This window comes from Pogoniulus pusillus, chromosome 25 (genome assembly GCF_015220805.1).
Source record: "Pogoniulus pusillus isolate bPogPus1 chromosome 25, bPogPus1.pri, whole genome shotgun sequence".
Taxonomy (NCBI): domain Eukaryota; kingdom Metazoa; phylum Chordata; class Aves; order Piciformes; family Lybiidae; genus Pogoniulus; species Pogoniulus pusillus.
The window spans coordinates 10608646-10630447 of NC_087288.1; the positions used below are offsets into that span (position 1 = coordinate 10608646).

General features: G+C 37.3%; 1 protein-coding gene across 15 annotated transcripts in view; it reads right to left on the minus strand.

Moving 5' to 3' along the window:
- Positions 1-324: 324 nt before the first annotated feature.
- Positions 325-21802, minus strand: part of BICRAL (BICRA like chromatin remodeling complex associated protein) — a 43590-nt gene continuing 22112 nt past the window's right edge. For 8 of the 15 annotated variants that reach the window (XM_064164403.1, XM_064164399.1, XM_064164402.1 and 5 more), the window contains 11 exons: positions 20405-20453; positions 18057-18105; positions 17906-17974; positions 12715-14415; positions 10789-10888; positions 9477-9568; positions 8469-8530; positions 8194-8339; positions 7958-8052; positions 6464-6566; positions 325-4891 (listed from right to left, as the gene is read on the minus strand). In XM_064164403.1, coding sequence (XP_064020473.1) covers positions 4095-4891; positions 6464-6566; positions 7958-8052; positions 8194-8339; positions 8469-8530; positions 9477-9568; positions 10789-10888; positions 12715-14415; positions 17906-17974; positions 18057-18105; positions 20405-20448 — 3258 coding nt within the window. In that variant the 5' untranslated portion in view covers positions 20449-20453 and the 3' untranslated portion in view covers positions 325-4094. Of the gene's footprint in view, positions 4892-6463; positions 6567-7957; positions 8053-8193; positions 8340-8468; positions 8531-9476; positions 9569-10788; positions 10889-12714; positions 14416-17905; positions 17975-18056; positions 18106-19304; positions 19424-19867; positions 20037-20404; positions 20454-21802 lie in introns of those variants that run through there. The other 7 variants (XR_010307041.1, XR_010307038.1, XR_010307040.1 and 4 more) reach the window with 2 other exon arrangements.

Here is a 21802-nt window from a genome sequence, read left to right on the forward strand (position 1 = left end):
CTTTTCTTTTCCCTGCTACAGACCCTCAAAAGGAAAAGGTGTTCTGAGTTTTTTAAATACACTATGCAGTAACCAGCAGGCCCAAATCACCAGAAATTCTGCCTAGAATGTTGGAATAAATGTAAAAAAAAAACCACCATGAAAATGCTATTGAAAGGTGATTAAAAAAAAAAAGAAAAGCACACACCACATTCTTGTAACAAAAAAAGTAGTCCAAAATGAAGACAGCTGCACAGTTACCTGTACATCCCAGAAAGTCTGCCTGGCAATTTTACAGGGATATGATCAAGATGCTCAACCATCCTAAAGCAGAGATCACAATAATAAGTAATATTGAATTTTATTCTCTTTGTTACTGTCTGAATCCATGTGGGGAGTGTCAGAAGGCATCTCTGTCTCAGTCACAAAATGACAGATAACCAACCAAAGATTTCTACCCTCAAGCACTGCAGGCCCTACTCCAAGCTGAGAGGCAGTGCTTCTCATAGACTTAAAAGACAAAGGGATGAAGGTCCAAGCTTAAAGAGCTTTACTAGCTCAGAAGTTCAGCACACCTTCTGACAAAGTCAGCGAAGTTTCATCATTCCTTTAAAGTAGGAAGCATTGTAACACCAGCAATGGGAAATACTGCTAACACCACTATCTAGAACCAAGTAAAAGTGGCACAACTCTGAAATCTGCAGCATAGATGAGGTGGACTAACAAAACCTCCTTACTCCCCAAGGTCTTGGAAAGATGATGCCTCTTCCTTGCGAGATCACACTATAGAAAGTCAGTCCATCTTGCAACCTCGCTATGGCAAGACTTCCCATGACAACAGAACAGGACCAGTGGCAATCTTGCTGTTGGGGAAATGAACATTATTATATGTAGTTACAACTACACATGAATCAAACCCTAACAGAGTATGTTCAGAAAGGTTCATAGGGTAATTGTAAGTCAGCCTATTAAATATTTTGTAACAGTGTTGCATTATAAAGTCATAGGAGTAAGAATATTTTGCAACCATATTACTTAAAACTGAGAACAATCCTCTTCTGGAAATGTAAATACTCAGCTTGGTTAAATCAAGACAATCACAGATAGACATTTTTTTCCCAAATCTTTGGCTGTATTGCAATGGTTGTTTCAATTTGTAATCTTCAACTAAACATTTCCTATCCATGGATTAACAATATATTTACTGACTTGTGTCTTTTAACAGTATTTATCCAACATAACAAAATAAACTGCAATTTGTTATACTTTTTTTTTACAAAACATTTTATAAATATTTTTACAAAATGTATACAAAGCAATTTCAAGTGAGACATACTTTACAAATGAAGGTATTTAAGCAAATAAAGTCCATACCACACTGACAATAAGTGACACATCCTCTTTAAGTGAAGTCAGTCTGTAAGGCCTCCCTAATCTAACAGATAAATTATACTAAAACCTTCAAAATTAACATAGTTTTCTTAATTGCCAGTTTAAAATCTGGTTGACTATTAGGCAGTACTAAATAACATTGAAATCACCATACTGATCCAGCAAAATAATGAAAACATGTTTAAAGTCATGCACATTCACATTACTTTGCTGGACTTAAGCCCACGTGATTAATGAAGTCATAGTTTGTTTTGCCTTTTTTTTTCCTTTAAGCAGAAAAAAACCCCACAATTCTTTCATTTACTGCTTCATCACATACCGGAATTCCTTTAGAATTTAATTCAAAGTAGTGGACAATAAAATACCAACAATCTCACATTAATCTTGCTTAGATTGTTCAGTGAGTTCCTCTCCTAAGTAGTTCAGAGAAATGTGTCCAACCAAATCAACCACGATTACTTGTTGTGATTTGCCATTTTCTACATGCTGTTGTCTCCCATCCTCAAATGAGAGACAGGAGAAAATACTCAGCCTGATACTTGAATTATGTATTTGCTGCAGAGGGGCTGGAAACTCCTTACCCATTTTGAGTTGGTACAAAGGCAAGTGAAACAACAAGTACACAATTTTAGGTTTTTTCCCCCCTACAAAAGAAAACTTTCACTAGTTAATGTACAGCTGCGTGACTTACTGTTTTCCTCCTCAGATAGTTTAGAACAGCTGAATTTCCAAAATGATAAAACAAAATAGGCATCAGGATACATAGCTGTGAGCACAGCATTCAATCTAAAAAGGCAAAAAGTGAAGACTATATTGTCAGTTTTGCCAATATGAAAACAACTAATTGCCTGAGAGTCTATTCTATGGACACCTAAATAAAAATTTTAAACTGGCAATACCTATTATTACCTTGAATATTTTATACAACACTTGGGAATGCTGGGGTTTTACAAACATGTAAAATTGGCACAATTTTTTTAAATGGCAAGTAGTAACACACAAAACCAGTATTTCCATTCACATTGAAGGGGAAATGAATTTTAATTAAGTTCCTCTTTCTCACATTGCTTTCTAGATTTGGTTTCCTTTAGTGGTCAGACAGTGGACTGTAGCTCAATACTGAGTTGCACTTCTACTTGGATTGAATTCTGCTTTCTTTTGCACTTCTTTGGCAATCTGACTGACAACCACAGCTAGCCACACTGAGCCTGTAGATTATGAAAACTATCATCAGCAAGTCTGGAGAATGACTGGTAATTTTTCTAAGAAACTGTGGAGCAGGTCTAGGGGAGAATACGAGACCACAAAAAGCTACATCCTCCTGAGGAGACACGTACTAAACGCATGTGACAAATGTCAGCACACCGACGTGCATAAAAGCACTCGTGAGCAAAGTAAACTAGGAAAAAAGCAGCATGAGCTGCAAAAAATTAAAAAAAAAAAAAGGAAGAGGTTATAGATTAAAATAAATAAATAAAATAATAAGATTCTATCTTAACAATATGACAGAAAGCCAAATACGAACCATGCAATAGTTTCGCTTGGCTCTACAACATGAATTAATAATTACACACTTGTTGATATGCTTAAACAATGGGATTGATGATCGACTTTGGTCTGTACATACCTTGATAATTACGACTGCTATGCTGGGTGATTTAACATTCTCTGACAACAAAAAGCAAAATAAAATAAAATAAACACTGGCCTTGAAATTTAATCCGAGTAAGGCTAATGTCCTCTTAAAATATAAGCTACAAATATCATAACAGTTCTCAAATAAAAGTGCTTTTGACACTTGGTCTAAGAAAACAGAAATTAAAACAAGCAAACAAAACAAACCCCCAACCAACCTAAACCAAAACCCAACTAATAAAAAAAATTTATACCGCTTCAGAAAGACTTAAAGTTGACTACATCCAATTATAAAATGCAAAATCTTTTCCTCAAGAGTTAACATATATATGTATTATATATATAAATTCATGGCGCTATCTTGGCCTCATCCTGTACATTTTGCCATTTATTGGCTTCCATTCCACCTTCCTTAGTCAAGCATTTATTACTTCCTATCATGCCACTGTGACTAAGGTCATATAGTTTCTTCCCACAGACTAATATCTACCCATTACAAATATATCATCAAGTACTAGTTTCTGCCCAAGAAAGCAATAGAAAAGCACTTTAAATTATGAAGCCTTGTAAACACACTGATGATATCCTTCCAACTTAAGAATTTAAAAACACAGATTCCTAACAAAGCATATAACCACTTCTGAGTAGAGGTACAGTGGGTTTTCCAGAAAAACTAAACACGTGATGATTTGCGGAAGAGAAGGGTAAGGGACAATTGTTGCTTCCATCACTTGTTTTAAAAACATCTTCTTAATAAATACATCCCTTCAAACGACTGTGATTGTCAGTATATCACCATATTACATAGGGCCTAACAACCTGCAACCTTGTTACATTGCAGTACTGCACAATTATCAAAAGCACTGTCATAATAATACTTGAAATAGTAAGGCCCTAACAGACTGCATTCTAACAAGGATTAACTTTACTGGATATCTCACTGTAACCACAATGAGTATTGCTCTCAAACACAGAACAGAATCTAGTTTAGAAAGGTTAACCTTAAATGCATGTCAGGCTGTAGCTGTGGTGTCATTCACATTTGCTTCTGCTAAGAGAAACATAACTTGTCCATGGTACTGCAACTATTAACACTCTAAGATACTATTTACAGCTGCTTCTAAAATAGAGTCAGTTTCTACACCTTCACTGTGGTCTGGAATAAATTTTTCCAGGCAGTTTTCCTGTGAAGCAATAGGTGAAAAATTAGGAAATTCTAATTCAACCGCACCACTACTTGTGGCCTCGTTTTGTGGCTGTCTCCCAGCTTTTTTAAGTTCCAAGACGTTTTTAAATGTCGTTTCTAAACTCTTACTGAGCAGTAAGTCTTGCTGGGGTTCATCAGAGCCTTTTCTACTATCAGGAAGTAAAACCTCATTCTTTGGAGAGCTCCTCAGAGTTTTGTCTTGGAAGGAATTATTACATGTTACCTTTGAGAAAGACTGAACTATGTTCCTTGATATTTTATTGTGTGTTCCGTGACTGCCTCTTGACATGTTTTTGGACAAGTCTTCAGAATTTGAAGAATTCTCAGTGGACTTGGCAAGATCTTTCCCAATCATCTTTTCTTCGCAAAGGGCCACGTACAGGCTCTCAGAAGAATTAGCTTTTTCAAACTTTAAAGCTTTATTGAGGCTCTCTGATTTTTTAGTAGAAGTTATTCCTTCTTGCGGTGTCAGAATGTTGTTAGGCACTAGAGGAAGTTTACTGTGATTTGTGGACTCTGCTGAGCTGGATTTTGGTCGGTCTCTGGCTTGAGTTTTGGTAGTCTGACTTCGAGAAGGTAATGTTTTGCTAGACTGATGGTCATTTTTGCTGGGCTGTGCTTCTTCAGCTGTTTTATCAAATTGTTTGGCAGAACAACAAAAATCAGCCTGATAACCATCTGAAAAATAAGTAGCAACATTTTACTTAAATTACCTACACATCACAGCAATACTAACATGTAATTTCTGAGTATTAAAATTCACCTAACATCCACAGCCTGCCGATGATTAAGTGTCAGCTCAGTTCACTGTAGGAGATTATCACCAAATTAATCAGCATATGGGTGCATACAAGTACCATAAAACTAGACTAAGGACACTTTCCAGCATTCTAAATATGGTAACCTGGAAGACTAGTAACTTGTAAAACATGAAGACTATGCAGAACATTTAAACGAGCAGTACCTGTTATCTTAGACATGTTTCTAGTTGCTATATTCAACAACAGTCTGATTAAAAACGCTGCCATCTAGCATTCCAAACACAATGCTTCATTAAGATGAACAAGAGTACTCATGCTTCATACAACACTGTTTTCTCTGGCTGCCAGCAAACTCACAGCTTCTTCTCTACAAGAACTAAGACCATACCAGAGTGATGACTATTGTCAAAAAGAAATGCAGAACCAAACAGGTCAGATTTTTTTTTCCCCAAAATAAATGACTTCAATCTTACAAACAGTTTCTCTCGATTGCTGAATTTGAGCATTATTAAAATTTAACTTGCAATTGCTTATTCAGCACTATTATTCCATTACTGGAATCCCTAGCAATCAGTGTCTCACTATGATCAAAACTATTTATAAACTCAATACATATGGATACTCAGTAGACCTGAATGATGGGATTGAGTGTACTCTCAGCAAGTTTACTGGTCATACAGCACTGGGACGGTTGGCTGGTACACCAGAAGGCTGTGCAGCCATCCAGCAAGACTTGGACAGGCTGCAGAGTGTAGAGTTCTGCACCTGGGAAGGAACACCAGGTGCCAATACAGACTAGGCATAAGCAGCTCCATGGGGAAAGACCTTGGGAACCCTAGTGGACAGCAAGTTACCCTTGTGGCCAAGAGGGACAATGGTATCCTGAGGTGCATCCAGGGAGGTTCTCATCCTGCTCTGTCTTGGTGAGACCACACCTGGAATAGTGTACCCAGTTCAAGAGAGACTGGGATCAACTGAAGAGAATCCAACGGAGAGATACAAGGCTGATTAAAGTGACCTGAAGATGCCTCCTATGAAGGAGAACTGAGACATCTGGGACTGTTTAGTCCTGAGAAGGCTGAGAGGGAATCTTATTAATGTCTGTAAATATCCAAGGGATGGGTGTCAAGATGAAGGTGACAGTCTCTTTTTGGTGGTGCCCAGTAACCAGACAAGTAACAACAGGTTCAGGTTGAAATACAGGAAGTTCCACCTCAACATGAGCAGAAACTTCTTTATGATGAGGGGGACAGAGCACTGGAGCAGGCTGCTCAGAGGTTGTGGAGTCTCCTCCTCTGGAGACTCTCAAAACCTGCAAGGATGCATTCCTGTACAGCCTATCCTAGGTGATCCTGCTTTGGCAGGGGGTTTGGACTAGGGATGCTCTCTAGAGGTCACTTACAACCCCTAACACTCTATGATTCTATGAGATTCTGTGACACTTGTGCTGCCTTTTTTTTTCAAGATTCTGAAGTCAATCACTACTTACCAGGATCCACAAGTGCAAGACGCTTATCCCTGGTTAGAGACGCCCTTTCATCCTGGTTAAACATCCTATCAATCATAACCATTTCTGCAGAGGGATTTATCCGCTGCAGGGAAAGATAAAAGAATACATCCAAAAGAGTCTCTTGAGTGACTGTTAAGTTAGTAACAAAATATTTCTGCATAGAACAGATATTTGCAGAGAATGTTTACAACTCCACAGCATCTTAAATTGTCTTGACTATGACTCTGACCACTAGTGAAACTGAGCCACAAATTACTACTCATATTTTATGGTACATTATTTGTTAAAGATGTTAAAACAAGGAATTACCATCCCCAAGTGCAAGAACCTTGCCCTTTTGGAACTGAGTATGTTTACCAAAATACACGATATCTTACATCTTTCTCTTTTAGAGAGAAAATCAGCAAATCACAAGGGGACCATCCCATCATCTTGTCTCTTCCCTTCTAGCTTTCTCACTAGCCAGTGCTGAGTTGCATTTTGCTGATAATGCCTCCAAAGCTAGGTAGATCCACCCACTACAGAACAAAGTTCACTGGCTAAAAGTCACAACACAGGTAACTAGTTCCAAACGTTAACACTATGTGAAATAACCTCTTCAAAAAGACTGGATAGGATTTTACCATACAACATAACAGATGTTAAAAGAATCTCCATCCCCACCTTCCATCCAGTACTGCATGCAAGTATTTGATGGTTAGCATGCTTTCTAATGGGACTGCTAGATTCCAAAACTATTAATTCTAACACCTTATTAAGTACTCTTGTCTTTAAAGCAGAGTGATTTAAATGTCTATTACACACAAACTCCAGGCTTTTCCAGGCTTGAAGACTAGCATGTCTGAAGCCACAATGACATTTCCTGATCTTGCAAAATACATTCTTAAAGTAAATTCAACAGTCTTCTTTTTATCTCATGCCTGGGATTATAAAAGCACTTCTGATGAAAATATGGGACTCCATCTAGGTTCTAAGGAGAAGCAAAGATTTCCTAACTTGCAATCTGATTTGGCTCCAACTGTTGTATGGCTGGAGATCTCTGAATGGAGATTTTTCAGACCATACCACTCACAGAAATCATCTGCCCTGCTATCACAGCCTGTTCAGCACAAGAGCTAAGTACAAGCAGAAAGTCTTCCATGTCTTCAATGACTACAGAACTTTCCTAGAACAGCACCCTTACTTAGGTGGCATGTCAAATAAAAATTCAACTCATTTCACCAATTTTAAGATGTGTGTACAACCCTTAATACAGGTTGGCCACCAAGACTGCTAGCACAGTAAGTAGGACATTGGCTATAAACCTGCAGCTCCAAACTTCATGTATGTATTTCTCACTTTCATAAGGTGACAACTAGTACCAACAAAATGAATTTCAGTGCTTGCTCTCACCTTCCTGTAGCTGTATTTCTATTTTAACAAACTGAATCACATCCTAGAAACATAAAATGTATCTGAGTTTATAAACCTTACCATAGCATCTTCTATAAGCAAACATCTATATTTGTTCAACATAGCCTGTGTCCTCTTCAGAAGCTGTGCAGCTACAGATTCAAATTCACTGTCCACTGGAAAGACAAGAGCATACTTTCAAATACTGTTATACTGTTTTTCAGTCACTTGTAAATAAGTTTCACTCTCACTTATATAAATAATTCTCTCTGAACATTGATTACAAATTTATTGACTTTTTTAAAAAAGAAAGTTACCTTTTCTTAAGTCTTCCTCTGTAGGCAGTGAGCCCTGGCACACATGGTATGAAAGGAGTCTCTGAACTGCATCATTTAATGATCTAAACCGGCTTTTATCTGGTGTCACAGCATGCATCTGATCCTTTTGTAATTGCTGTAGTATACTACGAGGAAAATTAATAATATATGATTAACACATACTCTAATGGAAGTTAGACATATGCACAAAAACTAAAAGGAAATTAAGGTTAGAGGAAGATTTTGCTACAAATTACAGATGAAGAAGGACTTACAAAGCTCCTTTAGTTAACTGCTTAGCAGCAGGCCTTTTCTGTCCAACTAAATGACCATCCACCTAAGTTCAAAATAAAAGAAAAATTACAATATATCTCCCTCCTTTGCAGAGCTTCGATTTCAGGGCTTATTTCTCAAAATTAAACATATCACTAAGCGTAACCACCACTTCAACATATACGTTTTCAACTGCCTTCTATTTTCACAGGGTACTGCATCAAAGAAATAGGGAAGTCACTTCTCTTACACAAACTGGGGGTCTGAAACTTTTTTTTTTGGCAGGCCAGTTCCACCACAATGCACATACACAATACACTTGGTGCTGAATTTTGCAAGTGGGAAGAAAGGCAAAACTGAAAACTTTTTCAAAGAAATCTGTTGTCAAGAACTGCCTCTACACATCTCAGTTAATGCCACCTTGACAGATTTTGATGGATTGGAATGTCTGACAGGAAAGCAGGCTAAGGCTGCATACTTGAATTCTCAACAGTCATAATGGCTGGTAGAGGGTGAAAGTTGCTCTAGGAATTCTGTTTCAGTGCTGATGCTACAGATGTATCTATCAGATATATCTACTTTATCTTATTTCCTTAAGCAGGTATAAAGCCAAAGTTCTTCAAGGGAACACTGTTCTGAGATGTGAGGCTCTCTGAGGTGGCAAAGGCTCACATTCCTACTGTGGAACAGTACTGCAATCCAACTTCTCACAGTTTCTAAGTCATCATAGCAGCAGGTCTAATGTGTCCAAGTCAGTGAAAAATTACTATGTTCTACAAAATTACATTCAGGGAACAGTCAGAACCCACTTACTGAACTAAATCTCAAAGCAGCATTCTGAGTACCAGTTCACAAAATATTCAACATTTATTGTATCACAGCAGAATTTTACAAGCTTGAGTGATTCTATGTAGCCTAGAAAAACCTGCAAGGACTCCTAGATTATCATATTTAAATTTTAGTGAATTTAGGGATATTTCAAGGGAAAGAAAAATGAAAGTCCTCTCTACCTGTATATTCTGTGGAACTGATGACGATCCTTTTTCTTGTGGCTGTGCTGTTCCTAGAGATTGCTGTACAATTTTTCCTCCAGAGTCCTGTCCTATAAAAAATGTGTTAAAAAGACTCTTGTCATCCTGAGCAAGAACAGAGTAATTTCTTCTACCTATCCCGATCACTTTACTTAAATCTTAAAACTTTTAGGATAAAGATACATGTCTCATATGTTTAAAACCATGACTGCAACTACCCTATGGAGAAATGGACTCTCAGAAATTCAATAGGACTTACATTTTGTGACAGAAACTACAAAAATCATCAGATATAAATAATATCCTACCATGTTACTGCAAAGTAAGAGGATATTCAAGTACTGTAAGCACAGTATCAAGACTGCTTACTGAAAATCACACAGTACATTTTATCAGGTTTTTCAATATTAATTCTCCCACAAGCATGTAAACCAAATGCTTCTACAACTCCTGAAAGTATTGAGACAACAAGAATCATTTTCCCCTCTCTGTGTTTTCTACTTGGGAAGGTTTCCTGAAATGGTCTTGTTGAGAAATTCAAACAGCATCTTATCAGTCATGACACATTATAATGAACACAAATAAGAATTTCTTATTTATTTTTCATTACAACTAAACAAACCCTCGCTCTATACTGTGCTTATTGCAGAGAACTGCCTGGACAGTTCAAATGTAACAGCATGCGAGCTGGGGGAGCAGGTACGCTATAAGATCTTATTCAAAAGGGCTACTCACATATAAAGAAAATATGAAAGTTAATGGATTTTTGCCATTTCCTTTTAATATATTTGGGTTGAAAAGCCCAGGATTTTGCCATGAACAACACAGTAACCAACACAGTAATCACTGTAACTGAAAGTAACATGTTCAAAACCAAATCCAAGTGATGACAGTTTGCACATAATCTTGTAATCACTGTTTTTCTTTCCTCCATATCTGAAGTAGCCATCACAAGAGAGTGTCTAGAAATTTCATATAAATTTTAGCAGATACATGACAAAAAAAAAAAAAGGCAACAAAAAAAAACCTGAGTAGACCTTTCAATTTTACAGAGGAATGAAATAATCCTTATTGTGGAGATTCACATTTCCACACTGCAAAATAAAGCACCATGGCTGGGAAGAAATAAAAACATCTATTTGAAAACCAAATTTGTTTACACTCTTCTAAAATTTTGAGAACCTTTAGAGCCTATAAGCATGAGCAATCAATGAAAGCCTGACACATCAAAGGATCAATTTCTGTTGCTGGAGAAAATGAAGAGAATTATTTTAAGAAGACCTTAGTTGACCTGATAGCGTGTTGCTTAGAAGACTGGTTAGCTGAGGTTGTCTCAAATTATCTTGCGTCTTTGATGCAGGAACTGGTGATGTCTGGCTCATAGTTTTCTTCTGTGCCATGTACATTAAAAACAAACAAACAAACACACTGTCAAATATTTACTGAAAGCTTTAACAAACAAGAAAAAGGACAAAAAAATGAAATGCAGCTCTATGAATCCCTTTTTCAACCCCAAACTTCCAAGTGGCGAAATCTCACACATCTCAATTCCTCCTAAGTTCAAGAATTTTACGAAGTGAATCAAGGGGGAATAGAAATACACTAACACTACAGGTATACACAGGTTACATTTTAGAAGACTGATGGATTTACCACTAAGAGTGGCTTTCAGAAAGCTCAGCTTTTCAGTCTCAAAACTGCAAGATGACTAAGTAAGCTGTCTCTACAATGAAAAAATGCACAGTGGAACAAACAGTCCAGTGTTTAGTGATTAAATAATATATATGATTTATGATACAGTACATCATTTAGCATTCAAGTGCAAACAAACTAAAAAGATTCTGCTAAACAGAATTTGTCCTGGGCTGCTCCCACTTTTAGCTCTGAAATTTTAGCACAAGAACAAAATAATTTTTACAGCCATAAGAAAATATTGTGCTTTTTTAACTGCTGAAACTCACTGTCTCAGCACATTATTCTACAAACAGGAAGACATAGACATGTAAAGACCAAGTCAAGCAGGCCTCAAATTATTCATTTGCAAACAAAATGTTACAATCTGTGCTAGCAGCTTTGGAAAAGACTAAAAATGTGGCTCCTTGTTTGCCCCTATTTTCTGAAGACATGTTATCTTCTAAGATATGTTATTTCATTGCTCTTTTCATAGAATCACAGAACTGTCAGGGCTGGAAAGGACCTCAAGGATCATCTAGTTCCAAGCCCCCTGCCATGAGCAGGTTTTTTTTTAATCCACTAGATCGCTGATAGAAGATAAATTACTAAGATAATTACTGCAAATGCATTCTGAGACAGTTACCAGTATTTTATGATGACCAAGTCAAGGGGGATGGGGTGTGTGTAAAAAAAAAGATCAGAATTGAAATAATAGATTGTCAGTGTGTGCCAAATCACTGAGTTCAATATTCACGGCATTTAAAGCTCCTTTATAGAAACAGACAATCTTGAATTGAACATATACACCAGCTGCACCAACTGGACAAAACACAACCACTTCTCACCTAAAAAGTATATGCAATTTTTTTTTAATCTATTACTAAGCAGATCCCTTCTTAGAGAAAATATTTTTACATGTTATTTTACAAACTGCTTTAAAAGGTATCTCCTTTTAGAGACTTTAAGGAATACCTCTTGCCTTGTCTTTGCTTCAAACCTGAAAGCTTCTAACTGCTTCAGACACACAGAACAGTAGGCAAAATGCCAATGTGGAATATAAGAGAAAAAAAAACAAAAACTTTTTAATCAGTTATTTAAACAGATCAAACTTCAAACAAGCACGCATAGCTTTTAGTGAGGACAAAAGGCCTCAAGTACAAAGAAGGTACCCAACCTTTTATACCTAATTGTATGGTTAAGATTTTCAGGAGAGCTCCTAGTTGCACAATCTTAAAATGTCCATTCCTTCAAATGGGAGCAGAACAATCAGAGCTGAGTAATTCTGAAAATATTACTATAATTTAGCAACAAAATATTCTGAATTAATGGCAGTGATACACTCATTCAAGCAGTGAGAAGACTTCAGACTATACCAAGTGACACTATGTCTCTGGTTTACAGTAACTTTAGGCAGCTAAAGGGTATTTGTAACAACACAAACTAGCAAAATTAGTGTTCTCTGTATTAACAGCAACTTTAATAACAGATTTTTAGCACAGCTTAGAAGCATTTATTTGGCTATATTCTCAAGCAGCTTTCATACCTGACCAAAGGCAAACTGTTGTTGTGTTACTCCTACTGAGGTGTGACTAAAGGTACTGACGGACTTGGAAGAGGAAGCTGGAAGACGATGCGATGCACTGACAGGAACATGAGTTCTGCTTTGAGTGAGCTGATCTCCAGTAAAGTTTCCTCCTGTTGCAACAGACTGAACTGATGATCCCAAGCTAGGATGCACTGAACCAGAACAACTCGCAACAGCAAATCGATTAGAAGCCGACATATTTGAGACTGTAGACTGCCCAGGTGACATCGTAGTAAAACTCGATCTGCCTTGAGAAACATTAGCTTGACTGGGTGACAAATGCAACACTGTTGGTGATGCCTGCTGCAGTGGCACCTGTCCACCAACAATTTGTGATGTTCCATGATTTACTATAACTTGGTTTCCAGGAGCTGTGAAAGTTTGGCCAGAAACAAGTTGAACAGCTGTATTCTGATTATTCAGAATCTGTCCTGAATATGACTGGTTGGCTCGTAGCATGTTTGTAGAGTTCCTGCTGAGCATCACGTGCTCAGTAGACACTTGGCTAGGAACCAGCTGGGAAGGCTGAGTCTGAAGAAGTTGTCCATTTATGGCCTGGACATGATGAACTGAATTGGAATTAACAGACAAACTTGTAGGTATGAGAAACTGGTTTTGAGGTGCATGAGACTGTCCCATAGGAGAATGGATAACAATACTACCTCCAGCATTGCTAACAGTCTGAGGTGTAACTGATTTTCTTGTACTTTGTTGATTAACAATATTAACAGACATATGAGGACCAACTACTGAACTCTGAGGTGAGTTTGCAGAAGCAAATGGAATCCCTTGCTGTACATGGTGTTGCTGTATTCCCAAGTTGTTCACATTGTAAGCAGTCTGCTGACCCATCTGGACCGGCTTTGGTTGGATATTAATGGGAACTTTGTTAGAATTTGGTGCCAAACCTCTTTGAATGATGATATTATGGACAGGCAATGATGTCTGAAAATTTGTGCTGTTAAATGGAACGGTTACAGGTTGTGCTACTGGACTTGAATTTGAGTTACCAAACAGCGAGTTACCATTTGGAGTCTGTCTGTGAACCAAGAGGCCACTACTCATGTTGGCAGGTGTTTGTTGACCATTGCCTTTCAGTATTATCTGAGAACCATCAAGATTGTTAATGGTCATCATGGAAGGCTGATTATTAAATGAACCAATTAGCTGTATCTGTCCTGAACCACTGATCTGGCTGCTATTAGGCAAATGCTGGCTGGGAACACTAATTCCAACATGTTGCATAAAGCCATGTTGCACACCAACTGTATTGCTTGCAAAAGATGCTCCAACAGGTTGCTGTACCACTTGAGTAACTCCTATAGGTTGCAACGTCTGACCTGAGTAATTAGAAACATTAGAAGCCTGAGTAAAGGATGCTGATGAAGAAGGATGAAGCTGAGCTTGTGCAAACTGTTGGCTAGAACCTACGCTGGCATCCAAATATGCCTCTTCTGCCAAAGTCTGTTCAGTAATATTGGCCTCCTGCAAGGACTTCTGAAGAATATCAAAAGGCTGATCCTCAGTAAGATCAGGTAAAGGAGACGATACAAGTTCATCTTCAAGAAACTGAAGGCTACTCGACAGCTGCAGTCCATCACTAGGCCCCTCTCCAAGCTGACCACTTACACCTTTTACAGATGACTTAGGATCAGTGTTCTGAAATGTAAAACAAGAAATAAAACATTTTCAGAAATTCCAAACTCTAACTTGCTTCCCCACTAAGATTTTTCATGTAAGTAAACTTTCTTTATAAAATTAGACTCTTTGCATACAATGTATACAGGGTGATCTCTGTCCCATACAGTGGGACATGCCCTCCTAGCAGCCTGCTGCAGACATTACTCTAATTCTCAAGTTTCCCAACTTCACAGCACTCAAGCTCTGTAGTTGCACTGTTTCAGGAGAATGTGACATGCTCTTGAAGTACCATTTTCCCTTCCTCTAGCCCAGCACTGACTAGGCAAAAGGATATGAAAAGGAGTGAAAAAAACTCCACTGTAACTCAGTTTGGGGCAACAGTAGTGCCAGGGAAAAGAGTAGGACAAAGGTGCTCCTTCGCTAACTTCCTCTATTAAATGAGATCCAACTCCAAAACCCTAACATTTTTTTCTGTAGTCCTGATCATTTCAGAAGGTTAAGGAATTACACTAATTCTTTAGAAGCAAAGCAATAAACAGTGCTACAGACTTCATGGTTTATGATAGTAAAAAGATTACAGAGAACTATAAACATTGAAATTGTAGCAAACATCAAGTGGCACCTTCTACAAAAAAAATCCTTCCAATCTACATCCATAATGTTAAGGGAAATCAGAACCTACTTTACTCTGGCTATCAGCAAGGTTTTCCTAAAACAAAGCTACATTCAGAAACTCTAGACAACAGAAGTATCAGGTTTCTGCAGGTGGAATGACAAATTTAAATGCTTAAAACTTGCAATAGTTTTAAGTTAGGGTACACCTTGTAAATTGAAAATCATATCTCAACCATCCAAAACCAACATACAGCTTCTCTTTTGTCAGGATAAATGCAAAGTATGGGTGTGAAATTGTAAGAGCCTTCACTCCCTGAAGGTCACAGTTATTTGCTTTCACCTCAAACTGTGTAAAGATGCTGCAGGCTATATGACACAAAGTTAACATCCCCACCCAAACTTCAGCTCCTGCAAGTGCATTTATTCAAAATTTTACTGTTTTGACTGTCTGTATTTTATGATGCTTCAGTTGTGTTTTACAACAGTAAAAGGCCACTTTTCAAATACAGTAATTTTCAAAATGTACTTTTTAAATTACTATGAACTTTAACATTCACGTTAACAGAAGAAATTAAGCTGTTACTTCAATGTCTTGATGTCTGCACCTCCCAAACAATTAAATTTACATATCAGGCTCTCAACTATACCTAGCTACCAGCAGGCAGAGCAGAAATGAATCTTTAGCTAGGGCATTATTAAGACTTGTAGCCCAAGTTCTTGTAGACAGTTTCCTAGTACATACATTGACTACTCTCCAATAACCAATTTGGAATTTTTCACAACTGTGTAACCTAGAAGCTCCTGTTGATGATATTCCAGTTAGTACTAACAATACAGTTACTACTAGTAGTAATAATAGTAAACAGTATTGTATGAAATAAAGATTAATAGTTTGAAACTCTCTCACTGAAATGAAAAATCTCAAGTTTCATTCCCTGCTCCCAGGACTGCTGAACATCAAAAACAATTTTATGTGCAGAAACTGGAACCAGGGACCTTTCAAATCACCATCTCAATTACTGCTGACCATATTTCTAACAGTCACACAAGAGACCATTCTAATTTCAATAAGAAACTATGACTACAATTTCATCTGATTACCAACAGGAGACTTATTCACACTAGGTCCATACATATTCTGCTTTCTTAAACTGTTCTGCTCTGCTGCAATAGGAAGGCGGGAGCAGTCGCTGAGTACAACCTAGGTAACAAGGTAATAGTTAAAGGAACTCACTCATTGGGGTTACAGCAGAGACTGACAATTGCCCAAGGAAACCAATCTGGAATCAAACTCAGAGCAAGGGGGCAAAACTAGACATTGTCTTCTTGTCCTTCAAGCTCTTCTGGTCATCTGCCTTCTAGGTCACCTCCCCTGCCAATCTCATACACTAGAAAGCTCTCTGGCTTTCACAAAGTGCTTTTGCTTCTTCTAATTGCTACGCTCTATGCAACAATCACACCTTGCCCAGAATCTCCAACTCCCCCACAAAATTACTCCAAAACTTACTCTCAGGAAATACACTAGAATTATATCTTTCTCCTGCCCATCTACTCATGGTTATCAGTAGAATCTCTACAAGGAAAAACCAGGAAGTCCAACTTATGACAATGACATATGACAATATATGTCATATGTCACTATTTTTCTCCCATGCCTCATTTTAATTAGGAGTCCTCAAAACATGCCTCTGCAGTGTTGCATACAGGAAGCTGCTGTCTGGCAACAGCTTGCCTAGTACCAAGTTTGAAGTGTTGGTCCTGAACAGTTGAAAATCTGGCACACCCTATCATTGGTATTCCACTCTCCCATCATCTCCACCAGCTTATCTGGAGTAAGATCTGTCACTCAACATACGCTGCTTCTACAATATTTAATAATGATACCAAAGAAGAACAACAGGGCAAACACTTCTCATCAGACTACTGTGGCTACACATTAGTCACTAGTTCTCTCCACATAAACAGTTTTTCAGATTCATTTGTGCCATTTATTTAAGGTCCCTACATACGAGGATACCTGTGTTTCTGTTAGGAACATGCTACAAATGTACAAAAGTCAAGTTAACAGTACAATAGAAAGAAGAATTACCAAGAGAATCCTACTCTATATATTCAAGTAACTGAATTGTGGGATGAGGAATTATTTTTAAAACACCTACACTACTGAAATCAAAGAAACATGGGTCAAAAGGAATCTCTGGAAGTCATCTATCTCAGTCTTCTACTCAAAGCAGGACTACTGCCAGCACTAGAGCATATCAGCCTAGGCTTCATCTCCAAGGATGAGAATTCCACAACATCACTGAATGAAACTTGGTTCAGGGTTGCAATACACTCTAGGCAAAAAAAAAGAATACTGAACTCTACTTGCAACACCTAATGAATTTAAAATTACTTCTAGCAAGGAAATATCCCAAGCTAGCTATTCAGTCCAAAGAACAATCAAAATGATCAACATGCCATTCATTAATTTAGCAAAATGTCTAGTTCAGATTCTATATGAGAAGAAATAAATCCATGCAAATAATGCAAGAAATGTATGAATGACTAGTTTTTAAGATCTACATTTGAGCTACTACTACATCTACAACCACTAAAACTGCAGTCCAGTTAACTGATGAGAGTTACAGCTGAGAGTACTTTCACTGCTCAGCAAGCTGGTCTACTCTTTTACAAAACATAGTCCAACACAGCAGTATCTTTCAACTAATCCCCCACTTAAAAGTCAATGAAACACTAAAGTAATGAAATATGAGGTAGTTCTATGATAACATTCAGGATTTTCAAGAAAAAAGGTCAAAACCCACATCTACTTCACTCAGTTTTATAAAAGCCAAGTACAGTCATACAGAAGCATGCAAAGTCAATACAATTTTATCTCCTGACCACTTACATTGGAGTTGGCAAAAATTGAATTTGAGTTGGCCACAGAATATTCTGCATTAGTTAAATCCTCATTGCTCTGATAAAAGAGAAAAATCACAGTTAGAAATAATACACTCAAGAAAGCCTATGTATGTCTAATGTAAACAAATGCTACTTACAGATTTACTACTAGGTCCATGTAGAAAATAATTCAGTGCTTGTGGGTCCCTTAAGAGAAGAAAAAAAAAACCACATTACCGCTTTTAGGAAGCTCTTTCTACTAGTAAGGCTAATTTCACTAAGACAGACACTACGCTCATATAAATCAGGTTTATGCTATAAACATTCCTTTTACTGACTCCAACACAAAGCTGAAAGGTTGTGTCATCTGAAGATCAGTGTTTCTCTATCAGCACAATTTTCAGATGCTGACCATATCTGCTGCCATTGTACAAAGCCATTCTAAGCAATACCTATGTTCATCACAGTATTTTACTTGCATTCTACTTCTGTCTATGCAGGTACTACTCAATCTTTTAAAATACACAGTAATTTGTAAGAGCATAGTACAAAACCTAAGAAAAATACTGGTGAAGGGTCTAGAGAACAAGTCTTCTGAACTCCTGAGGGAACTGGTTTAGTCTGGAGAAGGGAAGGCTGAGGGGACACCTCATTGCTCTCCACAACTACCTGAAAGAAGGTTGTAGCAGGTGGGGTCAGCCTCTTCTCTTTAGTGGTGATAAGACAGGGGGAAATGGCCTGAAATTGTGCCAGGGAGGTTTACACCAGATATTAGGAAAAAATTATTTACGGAAAGAACGATCAGGCATTGGAATGGGTTGCCCAGTGAAGTGGTGGAGTCACTGTCCCTAAAGGTGTTCAAAAAACACGTGGACATGGAACTTCAGCACATGGTTGATGGTTGGACTCAATGATCTTAGAGGTCTTTTCCATCCAAAACAATTCTATGATAACTAAAACTGATACGATCTCTTCTGTCAATATGAACTATAATGCCTGTTCCACTAGTCTCTTAAGTCAATCAGGTATTTACCAGCCTGAATCACATTTTCTGCCACCTTGAACACAAGTTACCAAAATCTTAAGTTTGGCACAGCTTCAGACCGTTCCCTTAGAGAAAAAAGCAGCACCCTCTCCAAGTGAAATCAACCACAGAAATAACTGTGTAAATATTATGAAATACAATTTCAACATATTTAACTTAGCACTACAACTGAATAAAATTCAGATTAAAAACAGGGTCCAAGAGAGCAAAACAAATTAAAAATACACTACTGTAACTGTACACATATAGAGACCAAACACACAACATTAGAAGGTTGTCCTACATGGGATTATTTTAACACAACTATTATATAGCATCTCCCAACATGTCCCTTAGCATGAAGAATAAAATGACATTGAGGTTTTTTTTATTTTAGAACACCTTTATTGATTAACAAGTAATAATAAAATGTTTCTGAAAAGCAGGAGATTCTCATGTAAAAAAAAAATTCAAAGTATCTCTCCTTTTCTCTCGATCATCCTAGAAAATAAAGAGGGAACAAGTTAAAGATGTTTTGGGTTTACAACTCTTCTCTTAACAGCACAAATATGCCTCTCTTCCTCTTTTTTTTATTTAAAAAAACAAACTGCATTCAGGTGTTTACAAAAGACATGTTTAACAGGAAGTAATCAAAAGGGTCTTTATGGTACAATTGCACTTACAACATAGAACTGATTATTTGTATCTTCAAACAAAAATGTCACTTTCATAGTGCATTACAATAAATTTCAAGAATTAAGAAAAACAGAACTCATCTCATATAGCACTCTACCACACTTCTATCAAGAAAATAACCAGGCTGTTTAATACTAATTTCACTTACTGGCTTTAAATCATGGAAAAAAAAAGCCAATTAAAAAATAAGAACACTTAATAACCTCAAATATTATTTTTAGTAAGGAAGATATTTTAAAAGGCACTTACCAAATCAAAGACCAGATGTTTAAAAAAAATGCAGTCTTCCATTCTTCTAGATGTTTAGGGCAGTAATTGCTTCCAATAGCAGGAAGAACGCTGTAATTTTTCACACACATACTCATCTGTACAGAGAGCACTTCATTTTCTGGGCCACTTGTGAACTCCTATGAAGATCCTTACAATTCATGCCCATGACAAAGCACTTAATTGTCCCATACAATTACCATCTTCCACACAAGACGCATTCTCATAGGTAATCAGTAATCTTGCACACTATACTTCACAGAATATAACTGAGCCATTAAGCTTTTGCTGTAGCATCCACAGATTAACCACCAAATCACAACAGTCACTGTGGTGACATTTTGTTTTTTCTCAAGTAAAAGCTCTCACTCATTTCACTGGATGCTTTGCATGCATGAGAAAGGTGAAAGTCCTATTTATTACATGACAGACAGTAGACAATTCTTGTGTGGAGATGATCTCTCTGGAGATTATTTTTTTTACCAACTTTTCTGAAAGAACTGCTTAGGGAAAACTTACCCAATAAGATCAAGGAGACAGGATTCATCATCATCATCATCCATGACAACTAGAAGAGAAATGGAGAGGAATGATACTCAAGACATATCAGACAAAATATTGCTTTTAACAATAAAACTGATTTAGAGGACCTTGGTTTTTAATCGAACAATTTATGAAGTTGTCAGACAGCTAGTCTGGCCAAGTTTTTAAACTTGCACCTTCTACAGAAGCCCACTGCTTTAAAAATCAAATTCAGTTACATGTAACAATAAACCACATCTCATGCAATGTTTTACCATTTTGATGGGTGTAGAATTTTAAGCTGAAGGATGACAAATTATTAACCAAATTCATTAAACAGAACTTCTATGATTTTTAAATGTAGTAAAACCATTAAAACTAAAAAAAAAGCAAATTCAGGACTCCAGTTAAAATGCTTGTATGTGGATTTACTCCCAACTAATCCAATTAGGGAATAACCAAACACTACAAAACTTACCAAGGCTGTTATCATTTAGTGATTCTAATACTGTCCAGCAAAAAGGCAAATCAATTTAGACTAGTATCTGACAGTGCTGCTACAGGCTAGAACCAAAACCATAGCCAACACATTACAAAACAGTAAGAAGACCATTACTTTCTAGCAGGTACCTCTTAGCTACTGTTAGTGACAAAATATCCACTTTCAGTTTCCCTTCAAAAAGTGTATTTGTGATATTGCAGAGTTGTGACTTTTAGCAATGTCTGGGGAATTTGTCTGCATTACACAAACTGAATATAAGCATCCTCTATTCACTGGATGCAGAGAATTTTCAGTTTTGCAATATCATAATCACTAACTCTCACACACTGTCTACTCAGTTGGGTACTGCCTGTACCAAACACATTCTGTCACTCTTTCCTCCATGGTTATTCGGTCAAAGCTTTCCGTTTGCATATCCTGGTTCTCTTATTCACTGCAATTCTCACAACGTTATCAGACATTATACCTCCCTCCTTTTCCCTGTCATTATGGATAGCTTCATGTTCCCTTTCTCTGTAAAAAGCCCACATAATCTACCAGTTCAGTTTTCAACTGATGCAAGCATTTCTTAAATGTTTTGGTACCCTGGTCTCCACTTAGTTATCCAATGTTGTCTTCACAGTATCTTCTAATCCCATCAAACTGACCACTGTATTTTTTTCCCCAACTTCCACTGAGAAGTTTGCTATCATATTTACCACTCAAATTTATTAACAGTTTTGACTTCGATTCATTTTGCATTCCTTCTCACCTCATGCCAAATACAAACGTACTCTCCCTGACCAGATCCACATAACTAGTACTTCAGGCTCTCCCTCTTAAGCGATCGCTATAATTAAGGCAATGAAGGGACTCGAGCATCTATTAAACAGTTTGACTGTTCCAGCTGACAC